The sequence below is a fragment of the Oncorhynchus masou genome, chromosome 25 (genome assembly GCF_036934945.1).
Source record: "Oncorhynchus masou masou isolate Uvic2021 chromosome 25, UVic_Omas_1.1, whole genome shotgun sequence".
Taxonomy (NCBI): domain Eukaryota; kingdom Metazoa; phylum Chordata; class Actinopteri; order Salmoniformes; family Salmonidae; genus Oncorhynchus; species Oncorhynchus masou.
In genome coordinates, this window is record NC_088236.1 from 32059978 (window position 1) to 32074910 (window position 14933).

General features: G+C 39.3%; 2 protein-coding genes across 2 annotated transcripts; both read right to left on the minus strand.

The window, feature by feature from the left end:
* Positions 1–610: 610 nt before the first annotated feature.
* On the minus strand, positions 611–6223 carry ankrd39 (ankyrin repeat domain 39). The gene is made up of 4 exons (XM_064937370.1): positions 5559–6223; positions 5351–5454; positions 5035–5238; positions 611–3669 (listed from the first exon to the last, which is right to left on the minus strand). The coding sequence occupies exons 1-4, from the start codon at positions 5656–5658 to the stop codon at positions 3523–3525; spliced, it is 555 nt and encodes a 184-aa protein (XP_064793442.1). The 5' UTR covers positions 5659–6223; the 3' UTR covers positions 611–3522.
* A 999-nt stretch (positions 6224–7222) lies between these two features.
* On the minus strand, positions 7223–13920 carry LOC135514135 (BTB/POZ domain-containing protein KCTD9-like). Its single transcript, XM_064937371.1, has 12 exons — positions 13768–13920; positions 11800–11921; positions 11652–11695; positions 11477–11573; positions 11286–11344; positions 11057–11185; positions 10826–10893; positions 10647–10742; positions 10392–10541; positions 10199–10304; positions 9962–10095; positions 7223–8839 (listed from the first exon to the last, which is right to left on the minus strand). The coding sequence occupies exons 1-12, from the start codon at positions 13813–13815 to the stop codon at positions 8723–8725; spliced, it is 1170 nt and encodes a 389-aa protein (XP_064793443.1). The 5' UTR covers positions 13816–13920; the 3' UTR covers positions 7223–8722.
* Positions 13921–14933: the final 1013 nt, after the last annotated feature.

A 14933-nucleotide genomic window follows, 5' to 3' on the forward strand; every position in this document is an offset into this window, starting at 1 on the left:
TTTTCTCAACAGGACAATGACCCAACACACCTCCAGGCTGTGTAAGCACTATTTGACCAAGAAGGAGAATGATGGAGTGCTGCATCTGATGACCTGGCCTCCACAATCACCCGACCTCAACCAAATTGAGATGGTTTGCGATGAGTTGGATCGCAGAGTGAAGGAAAAACAGACAAGTGCTCAGAATATGTGGGAACTCCTTCAAGACCATTGGAAAAGCATTCCAGGTGAAACTGGTTGAGAGAACGCCAAGAGTGTGCCAAGCTGTCATCAAGGCAAAGGGTGGCTACTTTGAAGAATCTCAAATATTAAATATATTTTGATTTGTTTAACACTTTTTTGGTTACCACATGATTCCATGTGTTATTTCATAGTTGTGATATCTTCACTATTATTCTACAATATAGAAAATAGTAAAAATAAAGAAAAACCCTTGAACAAGTAGGTGTATCCAAACTTTTGACTAATACACACACACACACACACACACACACACACACACACACACACACACACACTACCGTTCAAAAGTTTGTCCTTGTTTTCCATGAAATCATGCATTAATTTCGTTGCAAAATGAATAGGAAATATAGTCAAGATATTGACAAGGTTATAAATAATGATTTTAATTGAAATAATAAGGAAGCATGATTTCACACCATGCTTCCTGAAGCATGTCCCACAAGTTGATTTGGCTTGATGGGCACTTCTTAGCACGCGCTCCAGCAGGTGTATCTCACGGATCATCCCTAAAGCTAACACCTCATTTGGCCGCCTTTCGTTCCAGTTCTCTGCTGCCTGTGACTGAAACGAATTGTAAAAATCGCTGAAGTTGGAGACTTTTATCTCCCTCACCAACTTCAAACATCTGCTATCTGAGCAGCTAACCGATCGCTGCAGCTGTACATAGTCTATCGGTAAATAGCCCACCCAATTTTACCTACCTCATCCCCATACTGTTTATATTTATTTACTTTTCTGTTCTTTTGCACACCAGTATCTCTACCTGTACATGACCATCTGATCATTTATCACTCCAGTGTTAATCTGCAAAATTGTAATTATTCGCCTACCTCCTCATGCCTTTTGCATACAATGTATATAGACTCTTTTTTTCCTACCGTGTTATTCACTTGTTAATTGTTTACTCCATGTGTAACTCTGTGTTGTCTGTTCACACTGCTATGCTTTGTCTTGGCCAGGTCGCAGTTGTAAATGAGAACTTGTTCTCAACTAGCCTACCTGGTTAAATAAAGGTCAAAAAAAAGTACCATATGGTCAAGTTGCTCCCACAACAGCTCAAGAGGGTTGAGATCCGGTGACTGTGCTGGCCACTCCATTATAGATAGGGAAGAAGCAGTCAGCTGGTATTCTAAATAGTTATTGCATAGTTTGGAGCTGTGCTTTGGATCATTGTCCTGTTGTAGGAGAAAACTGGCTCCAATTAAGCTCTGTCCACAGGGTATGGCATGTCGTTGCAAAATGGTTTGATAGCCTTCCCTCTCCAAGATCCACCAAAGCACCCCCAGACAATCACATCGCCTCCACCATGCTTGACAGATGGCATCAAGCACTCCCCCAGCATATTATTATTTATTTTTTTGCGTCTCACGAATGTTCTTTGTGATCCGAACACCTCAAAACTTAGATTTGTCTGTCAATAACACTTTTCCCCCCAATGTTCCTCAGTTTGTGTTCTTTTGCCAATCTTAATATTTTCTTTTTATTGAGATATGGCTTTTTCTTTGCAACTCTTCCTAAAAGACCAGCATCCCGGAGTCACCTCTTCATTGTTTTGTGGGTACTATTTAATGAAGCTACCAGTTGAGGACTTGTGAGGCGTCTGCTTCTCAAACTAGACACTAATGTACTTGTCCTCTTGCTCAGTTGTGCACCAGGGCCTCCCACTCCTCTTTCTGTTCAGGTTAGAGCCCGTTTACGATGTTCTGTGAAGGGAGGAGTACACAGCATTGTACGATATCTTCAGTTTCCTGGCAATTTCTCACAAGGAAAAGCCTTCATTTCTCAGAACAAGAATAGACTGACGAGTTTCAGTAGGAAGTACTTTGTTTCTGGCCGTTTTGCGCCTGTAATCGAACACACAAATGCTGATGCTCCAGATACTCAAATAGTCTAAAGGAGGACAGTTTTGTTTTTAATAATCAATCAGATAACAGTTTTCAGGTGTGCTATCATAATTGCAAAAGGGTTTTCTAATGATCAATTAGCCTTTTAAAATGATAAACTTGGATTAGCTAACACAACATGCCATTGGAACACAGGAGTGATGGTTGCTGATAAAGGGCATCCGTACGCCAATGTAGATATTCCATTAAAAAAAAAAACAGCCTTTTCCAGCTACAATAGTAATCTACAAAATTAATGTCTACACTGTATTTCTGACCAATTTGATGTTTATTTTAATGGACCAAAAAAAAGTTTTGATTTTTTAAAAGGACATTTCTAAGTGACCCCAAATGTTTTGAACATGTTGGGTATATACGTTTTATTGTCACATACACTGGATAGGTGCAGTGAAATGTGGAGTAAAGATTTTAATAATATAACAAGTGTTTTATTCAGTTTAATAAATGCTAGAGAGAGCGCAAAAAGTTTAACTTCAAACCATATATTTACCTAATTATTGAAAGGCAAGGATGTTGGCCAAGTAGCTACCGCCAAGTATTGAAAGGCAAGGATGTTGGCCAAGTAGCTACCGCCAAGTCCAGACATATAAGATGGAATTTTTCCCTCTCATGTCCATAAACAAACATAAATCCATTCATTTAGACATTATACAAGTCTTATTCATCATAACTGATCAGACAAAATGAGAGATTTTTCACAATATAAATAATGTATGTGGTCAAACTAAAGCTAACTCATTTGCTTGATTAATCCTATTTTTGTTGAGGCTGGTGGCTATTACCTTTGTCCAAGGAAAATCCATAAGCTGCAGAAGTACTTCCTCCTCACAACACACTCACACACATTTCAGTCTCACACCATATGGAATTGCCCTCCCACCATATGGAAAGCCTCTTCAGTTTCACGTTCTATGAAAAAACAGTAGATCAAGAAGCAAACTACTGCCAGATTCATTTTTTACCACGTAATCAGTTTTTCAGTACATCTTTTTCAGACGTGCACTTGCTCTATGGCTCAAAGCAGCTATTACAGACAAACAGGCGCGTGCTACTGCAGTTATCCAAGGGCCATCCAGACCTAACAAATTCAGGGCCAGGATGTCAGGATCAGCATGCCATGGAATTTTGTGAGTGTGAACATGCAGAAACAGCTAGTTGACAAAGTAAACCAATTGCTGGTAGACTTGCTCCCCCTGCTGGTTGAGAAAGAACTACACCAGATAAAATCAATCCCATACCAGCCAGTTTAGGTGGGGACCTTAAGAAAACAAAACACAAAACAGCTCTACACAAGTGACTGCCTCACGGATAATCTTCTAGTTAACCTGATAAGTAATGTGTTGTGTTGACTTTGGTTAAGCTGGGTGTCCCTGTGTTATTGTGGGGGTTCCAGGAGCTCCTTCAGATGTCCATCTGGTGCTAGCTGGTAAGGTACCTGGGACTTCTTGTTTGTGTGGCTCCGGAGGGAGGGACAGCACTGGAGAAGGAGTCTGCAGACATCTTCATGGCTCTGCTCTGCAGCCTGCTCCCTTTGTCAACACACACCATCGTAAGTGATACAACTACAGCAGGGATGGGCAACTTTGATGGGGTGGGCCCCACAAAATATCTGAACTCATGATGGGCTGCAGTGGCTCACGGGTCTGTGTTCCCACATCCATAACCCCACATGCATTCAGAGCCTGCCCTTAGTTATATTTAGTTGGCGAGGAGAGAAAATAAGTTTTACAGCTAATTTCATGCAATTCTACATATCTTGACATATTTGCGGTTAATATCATATCTGAGTGACAGTGACGAATAAAATCAATGGAGGCCCCCTGGACGGAAATAGCTGGCTCGACAAACTTACCAATCTAAAACCTGGGCTAATTGAGTGACTGTAAAGACTAATCTCTCATGGACAGATACATGACTTTTGCGGGAATTTTACTTCTGGGTAACCGAGATTAGTCAGTGACTGACATAAGAGAAAAATTGCTGATGCACAACCAAATTTGGTCTTCACATCTTATTGGATTTGCAACATTGCAGAAACAAATTGTATTTTGTCAACTTTATTTTCTAAATAAAAAATTATAAACTTAAGACAAAATGGCATAGACAAAGTGATTGGCACCGTGGAGCTAGTACTTGGTTGCGCATCTTTTGGTCAAGATAACTGACAACAAATGCTTCTTGTAGCCATCAAATAGCTTGCTGTACCGTACTACTGGCAATGTGGGCTACTCTTCAGCAGGAAACTGCTCTAATTCTTAAACTTCTATTTTAAGATCTCTCCATAGGTTTTGGATGTGATTCAGATCTGGACTCTTCACTGGCCACTCCAGAACAGTCCAGCAGTTGGTAGAGGGACCACTTAAACATGACAGGTAGCCTAGTGGTTAGAGCATTGGGCCAGTAACTGAAAGGTTGGACTGTTCAAATCCCCAAGCTAACAAGGTAAAGATCTGTCGTTCTGCCCATGAACAAGGCAGTTTAACCCACTGTTCCTAGGCCATCAATGTAAATAAGAATTTGTTCTTAACTGACTTGCCTAGTTAAATAAAGGTTAAATAAAAATAGCTCAGGGGTGCCAATAATTTTGCCCATGCCCAAACTTAAGTTTTAATTTAAAAAATTCAATGTTGAAAATCCATTAACAAAGTACGGTGAAAAAACGTTTCTTTTTCATTTCAACTTATATGCGAAGAAATAGGAAATGATTTAAGTGCAAGGGTGCCTATATATTTGGCTCCAACTGTATTTATAAAAAAGAAAATCGAAGGAAAATTGATCCGTGGCCACCAGTAGCTCATCCCTGAATTACAGTATTGCCTTACAACATAATGCTGCCGTTATTGCTTTTGTATTATTTTCCTTTTATAGCCATTGACTAGTACTGCACCTTATGTAAAGGGGAGGATCCATCACCATCACATAGCTGGGGATCTGCCCCATGGTGAAGCAACAGCTGGACCACGTCCAGCTGTCCACAGTAGGCAGATCGGTGAAGAGGAGTGGCCCCACCTGGCGTCTGAGGGTTGGCACATGCCCCGCTCTCCAGAAGGAACTTACATACAGACTTATGCCCACTGCGGCTGGCATAGTGCTGAAATAAATCACAACCATTACACATGGTTAGGAGGATCAGTTCAACTCAGCCAAAATGTGTTACCAAACATAGGTGAAATTATAATTTTTGCCTTTGGAGACATCCTCACCAGAGCAGTGTAATTGGCTGAGTCTCTTAAATTAGGGTCTGTACCCTTCTTGAGAAGTGATTTGACCCTCTCCAAGTCTCCATCCATTGCAGCAGACCAAATACCTGTAATATCACTCAGACTTCACTTATTACAGCTATATATCTGTTTTGTGATCCATTTAACCAGGCAAACTGTTAATGAGTACTAAAGTAACAAATATAGCTACCTCTTTCAAAGTCCATTTCATCCAATGTTTGGTGCGCACTGGGGGACGCAAGTTGGTGGGAACAACACCTAATGTTACATTGATGGCCTCCAGACGTCATTGCAGTCTTCAGTGCAGTTATTTATGTTCTTGTATAAAAAAAAACGCATTTGAAAAACAAAGCACGAAATTAGAGGAAACGTTGCACTCGGTAGCTGGCTTCCGAGTCCCACTACTGTACGTTGCTAACGTTAGCTAGCTACTGTTGTTAGCTACAGCTAGCTAGCTCTCGTAAGTAGCGAACACAGATGCTAGCGAAAACCGGACGATTGTCTGCAAACGTGTCCCTAAAGTAACCGAGCTTGAGTTTAGCTATTTATCTGGACTGGATAATCTTGAACCACCACCACAGAATGTATACAAATACTTGTGTAACTAACCCGTGATGAACACGTGTACACAGGAACTCGACATTAAAGCCATGCTGTCAACATTTTCAAAATAAAGGTTTGCTACAAGAGTAGACAACGTAACTCATACTGGCAATCATTTGTTGGAATTTAGTTTTAACTAGGCAAGTCAGTTAATTAAGAACAAATTCTTATTTATGATGGCCTACCCATCATTGTATTTTGACATCGTGTTACACTGTTTTAAAGCCATACCCTGTATTATGCGATCGAGCAAAAATTGTCCCCCAACAGACACCACAACACACAATGATGGCACGTCAATGTTTAATAGAGTTAGCTAGCATACATTTGCTATATATTAGTCCACTTTGTCTGTCAGCGAGGCTTACCTAGAAAAAAGTAAATGAAAAACATTACTTACAATTTGGATACAAATTGTTTAAAACATTGAGAAAAAAAAAACACGTAAAAAGTTGCAATATTTAACTACCAAAACAACCTCCCTTTATATTCAACTTCTGGGTAGCTTCTTGAAGGAAAATGTATTTTCAAAATTGTAAATGTCACTCACAAGTAATGCCCTCAGCCGGTACATTTCGGGATGAGGTGAGACATCAGCACAGCCAAACAAACTGCAAGATGTGTCTATCTTCGGAAGGTCTTCAGCCAGCTGTAGAATTGTCATTTTAACTAGATTTTACAATGCAACTATAGGAACATCCCTGCCATCGTTGGATACTTTACCATCACAACCTTTAGGAAAAGACCTAGCTACTTTTGCTTCCATATTATGAATAGGTAAAGTACTTACATTGTCCAGGGTGTCAGACAGGCTGTCAGAAACTCTTTCCCCACCTGGGTTCAAGCCCTCCTTAGGACCAATGTTGACAGCAACCCTGTGACACTAGAGGCGCTACCAAAAGCAGCAGCAAAAAGACCTTTTTCTCTTCCATTCTGCAAAGTAAGCCTTATTACTTTAGGTAAGCAACTCAGGTGTCTGAGGTTTTATAGGCAGCTTAGTTCCCATATGCCATACCCACCAGTTCCATCACTGCTGCAGGAGGACAAAGTGGATTACAGAAAAAGGCTCCACTCAAAAATATATTACAGAGCAGATTTAAGCACCTCCACTTCAGGCACCGGGCACCCCTAATAGCCTTTTAAAAGATTAACACTTTGGGAATGATTGCGCACTTTTACAGCAGCAACGATTAGGCACATGGTCTTTGTGTTCTTCTGGAAAGTTAGTGAAAACAGTATTTCATATTTAATTACACAGTGGCTTTTGTTTATTGATAACAGTAATTTATTGAAATACATTTTTGTGCTTGAGTGCAATAATTATAGACAGGGGAGGAAGAGAAACACCCCCAGTCTTTAACTTTCATTCCATATTTCTTCGATATGTTATATCAAAATAAATAACCATTGTTCTTTTCTTCAAGGTCCTGATACTGACGATCTCCACACTCAAGGTGCAATATTCTTTATGATTGCCTTCATTATCATGACAAAAGAGTACCTACTATGGAATAAAGTATAGAGAGAGAATATTGCATCTCAAAGGTTTCAGCTACACCTAGAAAAAAAATTCAGCAGCCTTAGACTGGTAAAATACAGTCTTTAAACATGCAAACATTTTCTTAAACAAACTGACAGATTTTAACAATCACAGTCCAGCAGTGATGTTTTGCTATCCTTGTAAAACCCAGTTTTGTTCGCACTGGATTTAAAAAATAAAATAAAAAAACACTACAAGCACCACATTCAACTTTTTGGTGTCCTGCGAGTAAGTAAAACAGAAGTTAGTGAACAAAATGTTTAATTTAAGACAGATTTGTGCAAACTTCAAAACATGATTGAATTATATGCAATTCATTGTGATGGGAGTGTTGTTATACAACCATCTTCCTCATACAACTAGGTGATCCACAAGCTTGAAAATGACAGTAACACTATAAAAAAACTGCTTATTCACTTTGATTATTTGGATATGATGAATAATGGTTTTCATACAACAAGAGACAAAAACCACCATGAAATGCATGGAACTAGATATAAATCAGAAAGTGGTAAAAAAACAAACAAGGAGGTCAATTCACAGAGAACACCAAACAAAACAACAGGCAGCTTCTGACTTCAGTGATTATCAATGAAGAGTACATTGCATTCTTGAAATTCTGTTTCAACTGCCACATAAGAAAAATGAAATCCACAGCATAATTAGGTGGTGCAATAACAGCAAATTCTTTTGCCATTTTTATCATGCTACAGTATGGCTTTGGCGTAGAAAAAACATCCTAATCATAAAGCCTATCTGACATAAAACTAAGTACATTGATAAGAATGTACAGTCACACCATGCCCTTATATTGTTACTTTAAACCTTCATGCACTTATAGTTTAATAATCTGACTTTCAGAGATGTTGCGTTAAATAATCAAGAAAGTGTGTATACATCTAGAATTTAAAAGAATACTAATAAGGTACGATTGAATCCAGACATAATAGTAAACATACATGAAATATTTTGGTTTTGGGGAAAAATAAGGAAAGACAGTTAAACAAATATCCCTGAATGTGCTCTAGTGCAAATTATTTAAAGCTAGTATATGAGCTGGAATGCCAGGGATGTGCATAAAACTACCTGTATTGCACAAGGGTCAAAGAAGCTTGATAGTAGGGGTGGGTGGGATTGGCTGGCAAATGAAGACCTTTGCCAGGCATCCATGAGATTAACCAGCCTGAACCCAGATGGAATGTGCAGGAGAGTTATCTAACACTCTGAGACATGTGCAATGCAGTCAGCATCTCTTCAAAAATGGCCCCCTTCACGTTGGATCCTCTCAAGTTGGCCTCTTGTAGGTCACAGCCAGACAGATCACAGTTCTGTGAGAAGTAAAACAAAACTCAACCGTCAGTATTCTTGGTACTAACCTTAACTGTTTTATTACCGTGACATCTATCTTAGGATGAACAACTTCATGGTATCTAACTGACAAACCTTTAACTTGTTGAGTTTACTGCCGACTACTCATCCCCAGAAGATATACATATTAGTATATTTGGATAGAAAACACTGACATTTCTAAAACTGTTTGAATAATGTCTGAGTATAACAGAACTAATGTAGCAGGCGAAACCCAGAGGAAAAACCATTCAGATTTCTCTTTTTTTTTAGGTCACTCTTTTCATTGGGAATCCAGATTTCTAAGGGACCTTCTTGCAGTTCCTACCGCTTCCACTGGATGTCACCAGTCTTTAGAAATTGTTTGAGGTTTTTCCTTTGTGTAATGAAGTAGCCCTGTTCAAAACGAGGGTCACTTCATGTGTACTTTTTGATAGAGGCAAGTGACCAGAAAAGTAGCGTCAGTTTGGTTTCCTCCTGTATTGAATACAGATCATCCCGTTTACAAATACCTAAAGTTGTATTACAAAAGTAGTTTGAAATGTTTTGGCAAAGTTTACAGGTAACTTTTGAGATATTTTGTAGCAACGTTGCTTAAGTTGGAAGCTGTGTTTTTCTGGAACAAACGAGCGAAATAAATGGACATTTTGGATATATATTGGCGGAATTAAATCAAACAAAAGGACCATTTGTGATGTTTATGGGACATATTGGAGTGCCAACAAAAGAAGCTCGTCAAAGGTAAGGCATGAATTATATTTTTATTTCTGCGTTTTGTGTCGCACCTGCAGGGTTGAAATATGCTTTCTCTTTGTTTACGGAGGTGCTATCCTCAGATAATAGAATAGTTTGCCTTCGCCTTTAAAGCTTTTTTAAAATCTGACATGCCAGGTGGATTAACAACAAGCTAAACTGTTTTGCTATATTGCACTTGTGATTTCATGAAAATGTAATATATTTAGTAATTTCATTTGAATTTGGCGCTCTGCAATTCAGAGGATGTTGACAGGATGGGTGCGCAAAGAAGTTAACAACAAACTTAAAATGATTACAAGAGTAGTCTCAAGTCTCAAGATTAATCCACTTAAATGCCCTCAGCTTACCTCAAGATCGGTTCCTGCCAAAGTGGCACCCCGCAGGTTACAGTTCTTCAGCTTAGCATTTTTGAGAGTGGCCACACGCAGGTTAATTCCGGTCATCTGACTTCCCTCCATGTCAACCCCTTTCAGATTGGCACCTAATAAGACAGAAATTAGATGTTCAACACCAGAGGTTAAACAAGTGTTATCGGTTCCATGTTTCTCATTCTTCTTATCATAAAAATCAATTAGAAAGCTTACCCTCTAAGTTGGCCTTGAGTCCAGATGGGTCCTCAAAATTGCATCCTTTGAGAGACGCCCCCTCAGCATTTGAACAGAGCATCTTGACACCCTGCAAGTTAGCACCCTAAAACAGAAAGACAAAATCAGTCCGTACAAAATACTGCTAATTTCTGAAAGATTTCATAGGCTAGTGAAGGAGCTATGGGCTCACATCGAGGTTGGCCCCAGACAGGTCAGCGCGCTCCAGGTTTGAAGAGCATAGGTTGGCATGTGTCAGGTTGCAGCGACTCAGGTTGGCCATCTTGAAGTTGATGTAGCGCAAGTCGAGACGAGAGAGATCAGCACCACTGAAATTAAGTCCCTTGTGGATAAAGGTATTATTTGTCAGGTTCACGTGTCATGTTAGTTAGACCGGATCTAATGTTCGACAGTGCGTTGCCCTTGTTGCAAATGTGTTGCGTTTTACCTGACAGCGGAGCTCTGATTTGGTTGGTGTAGCCAGCAGAAACCGAACAAACTCCTTGCGAGAGATGGGAGAGTGGTCCTCAGGTGTCTGGTTATTCTATAGAAAAGCATGGGGTGACATGGATCAATATGCTGTGTTGAAATGTAATAAATCTTTTGAAATATGTAGCTGGAGTTCACCTTTATTGCTACTTCCAACTGCTCAGCAAGCTGCTCAATTCCAAAGAAACGGGCCTCCTCCAAAACCCCTGAAATTCACATTTAATTTACTGATTTGAGCTAATATATTGTCAATATTTCAGAAATCTAAATACTGTATTCAACATGCACAAATTAAGTGTTCTCATTCATCTGTGAGCAGTATCATAGAATAAAGGTAACGAAAGTTCTGTCTGTAAATGCCATACATACCAAGTAAATTGATTCCTTCATTGATAATGAGCTGGCCATGTCGCAGGTAATTAAGAATAGGCTCGAAGTATTCTGGGCTGCGATCAATCAGGTAAGCCCCACATTCATCCTGCTTGTTACCCCATACAGCTGCAGAGCAAGGATAGAGGGGACATCATTATGGGTAAATCACAAAAAAAAGGTAGCAGGGTTAGTAGTAGATGTGACAGACTTAATTAATTATTTGTACCCTTCTCCCGAAACATGTGAGCAAGCATGCTCTCTGGCTCCTTGCTGACCAAGGTGCTCCTGTAAAAAAAGATCAGTTTATGAGGAAAGAAGTGACCAAAGGATAAAGTGGATGGCAATAATACTGAGAAAGATATTCATTTGTGACTTCTGATGTTCACAGACCATGGAAATAACTCCTCCATTGCTTACCGTGTGGTGGTAAAGAGACGCCCTCCAATATTAAGTGTCAGCCAATCGGTGTGTGCCCCAGGCCGATCGTCTCCAGCCCTGACATCATTTTGTGGGTCTAAGATAATAACACTATTCAGAGGGATAACTCAAACCAAATGGTTTGCAAGGAAAGAATTAGAGGACACAAACTCACCAAAAAAGGGGTCTCCCTCTGAGACATACAAAACATCATCATCCCTATAATAAGAAGAAATTGTAGAGAAATTAATACTCAATATTGGCAGGAGTAAGGACCTTCCAAGTGCATGAAACTACAAAGTTTTGAAGGAAGTTAACAATACCTGATGAGCGCTATGTCATCTATAAGACCACCTTTTCCATTGTATAAATTACAGGCTTTGATTCCCAACTTATTGGTTGCTACAGATAACAGGTCAGTCAAGGTCCCATACACAGCTACAACCTAATAAAGGAAAACAGAGTTATTGTCATAAAACAGACTGATTTGGGCAAACCCATTATTTCTTGCTTACTTAAAGATAGACCCAGCAATATGACATGATGACACACAGATAGAGCACTGCTTATAGACAGATAACAACAACAAATTTCAAATCTACCAAGACTGCCAGGAGTTAGCGACTTAACTTTAGTCAACTCTGAGTTCAACTCGGGATAACTGATCATACGAAAGTGGCTCACCTTTTGGTCAGTTACATTTCTATGGCAACGAATCCTTCAGAACTAACCTGCTCCGGGGCAGACTAACTCCACATACTCTGAATGAGATTGAATGAAATTACTAAATCGCGAGTTAAGGAACAATGAAATCAGATTCCCTCCATCTTGCAAAGTCATCATCCCCTTCATTTGGAGGTAGACAATGGATTAAATATTTTATGAATAAACATTTTTATTGTGTGTTAAAAATAGTAATGTTAAAATATCACATTACACATTTAGTAAACTTCACACAATCTAACACTATGCATGACTCAATAAAAAATAAATAGGTTTGGTGAAAAAGATGCTTGCGCAAAGCAGGGGCAGCAGGGTAGCCTAGTGGTTAGAGTGGTGGACAAGGTACAAAACTGTTGTTCTGACCCTGAACAGGCAGTTAACCCACTGTTCCTAGGCCATCATTGAAAATAAGAATTTGTTCTTAACTGACTTGCCTTGTTAAATAAAGGTAAAATAAAGAAGCACACCAAAGATGGCATTAATAAAATAAAGACTGAACTTCTAAAAGTCAGAGCCTGCTGAATTTGCAAGACAACTTTTCTTTAATTTTGATATCGAAACAAATGAAAATGTGGCACTATCTCAATGAAGGGTTTGGCATTGAGAGAAAATTCTAGGTGGGATTCTGCCTTCTCCCTGCAGTTTTCAGCCATTAGCTTCACCCACGACTAGCTCATGTGAAATACGATCCCGATGCTGTGTTTTAAGGTTTAGAAACGTCAATCATCGCTTGCGAAACATATAGCCCTTATCTTTCAGCATGCCTAAGGCACGTTCACGCAGATGAGAAAGAACCCTTCAGATAAAAAATATACACTTACTGTGGCAGTTTTGCATAGAGTTATGGATGCCCCCCCATCTGATGAAACTACACTTAGGCATAGGTGTTTGATCCATGTTATATATTTAATTATAAACTGGGTGGTTCAAGCCCTGAATGCTGATTGGCTGACAGCTGTTGTACATCAGACCGTATACCAAGGGTATGTCAAAACATGTCTTTATATTAGTCTAATTACGTTGGTAACCAGTTTATAAAAGCAATAAGGCACATCTAGGGTTTGTGGTATATGGCCATATGCCCCCCTCCCTCCCTATTGCTTAATTAGCACAGGTGGTAACCTCTTGTCTTTCCGCAAACAAGCTTTGCAACATGGAGATATTCAGTGTGGGAACAACCCGATCAAGATGTCGATTAAACCTTTTATTTATTGCTGATATGTAAAATAAGGTCCTTTTATGTTTCATACTTTCACTTTTGATACTTAAGTATATTTAAAACAAGGTACTTGGACTTTTATTCAAGTAGTATTTTACTGGGTTACCAACTTCAATAATTCTCTATTAAGGTATCTTTACTTTTACTCAAGTATGGCAATTGGGTACTTTTTCCACCACTGACGTTAGCTACCTACAGAAATTATGGGCCGCATAACTTCGATGCAACTAAACCAGTTTGTTTGGACATTTGGCTGTTAGTGGCTTAGTTGCGTCAAAGGTGAGGCTGTATTAAATTAGCTAGCTAGTCTAGCTAACGTTAGCTCAATAGCTAAGCTAACTGTACGCACCTTGCCATTTCTGGACGTCCCGTTCACAAAAACAGTAACTCTTCTCATTCTTAGTAATAAGCTTTAATACTAATTCTAGAACAATGAGCCCCAGAAGGATGCTCCAGAGGTAGCTAGCTAGCAGACTTGACTGTGGGACGAAACAGCAAGAAGACAACCTTGAACATTGGTTAACGCCAACCAACCAATGGAATGGGCATATTACTAAGGCATTAAGCCTCACACCAATCAAATGTTGAAACAGAAAGTAGGTGAGCCAATCAGGGGCCATCATTGGGTGCGTTTTACAAGCCGGTGCGTGCCGTCAGTAATACTTTAAAGGTCCAATGCAGCCGGGTTTTATCTCAATATCAAATCATTCCTGGGTAACAATTAAGTTCCTTAACCTCTGTGATAGTTTAATTCAAAATATTTAAAAAAACAAAAATAGTTTACCAGCAGAGAGCAATTTCTCAAGCAATAATTGGTCTATTAACTAATTTGCATCACCAGGCAGGCCAAAACTTTATCCCACCAGATATTTCAGGCAGTCTTTTCAAAAAAGCTTGTACACTAAAAGGGTATTATCATAATTTGATTTAGTTAATAAATTAAGTATATCTGGTGCTATCCACATTGTCCACACGCTCTGCAGTCCACACACCCATGGTAGTTACTATGTAGAATCATTGGGATATACAGATTTGCAGATGTTATCGTAGGTGCAGCGAAATGCTTGTTTTCTAGCTCTAACAGTCTAGCAATACACAAATATCAGAATGAGTAATGCCTCCTTATGCCTCGCAGCATGCCTAAGGCACGTTCACGCAGATGAGCAGGGACCCTAGGCATCTTTCTTTTGGTGTTTTTCAGAATCAGTAGAAAGGCCTCTTTTGTGTCCTAAGTTTTCATAACTGTGACCTTAATTGCCTACCGTCTGTAAGCTGTTATTGTCTTAACGACCATTCCACAGGTGCATGTTCATTAATTGTTCATTGAACAAGCGTGGGAAACAGTGTTTAAACCATTTACAATGAAGATCTGTGAAGAAATTTGGATTTGTACTAATTATCTTTGGAAGACAGGGTCCTGTTTTTTTTTTGTTTATATACTGTACCAGTAAAAATCTCAGACATCTACTCAAAGGTTTTGCTTTATTTTGACTAATTTCTACATTGTAGAATAAT

Coding starts and splice junctions, on each gene's coding strand:
- ankrd39 (XM_064937370.1), bottom strand. CDS start 5,658: ATGACGTCTGGAGGCCATCAATGTAACATTAGGTGTTGTTCCCACCAA. Junction 5,455..5,558: donor TGAAATGGACTTTGAAAGAG/GTAGCTATATTT, acceptor GTGATATTACAG/GTATTTGGTCTGCTGCAATG. Junction 5,239..5,350: donor CAGCCAATTACACTGCTCTG/GTGAGGATGTCT, acceptor GATTTATTTCAG/CACTATGCCAGCCGCAGTGG.
- LOC135514135 (XM_064937371.1), bottom strand. CDS start 13,815: ATGAGAAGAGTTACTGTTTTTGTGAACGGGACGTCCAGAAATGGCAAG. Junction 10,894..11,056: donor TGAAGGAATCAATTTACTTG/GTATGTATGGCA, acceptor TGTGAATTTCAG/GGGTTTTGGAGGAGGCCCGT. Junction 8,840..9,961: donor TGGCAGGAACCGATCTTGAG/GTAAGCTGAGGG, acceptor TACTTCTCACAG/AACTGTGATCTGTCTGGCTG.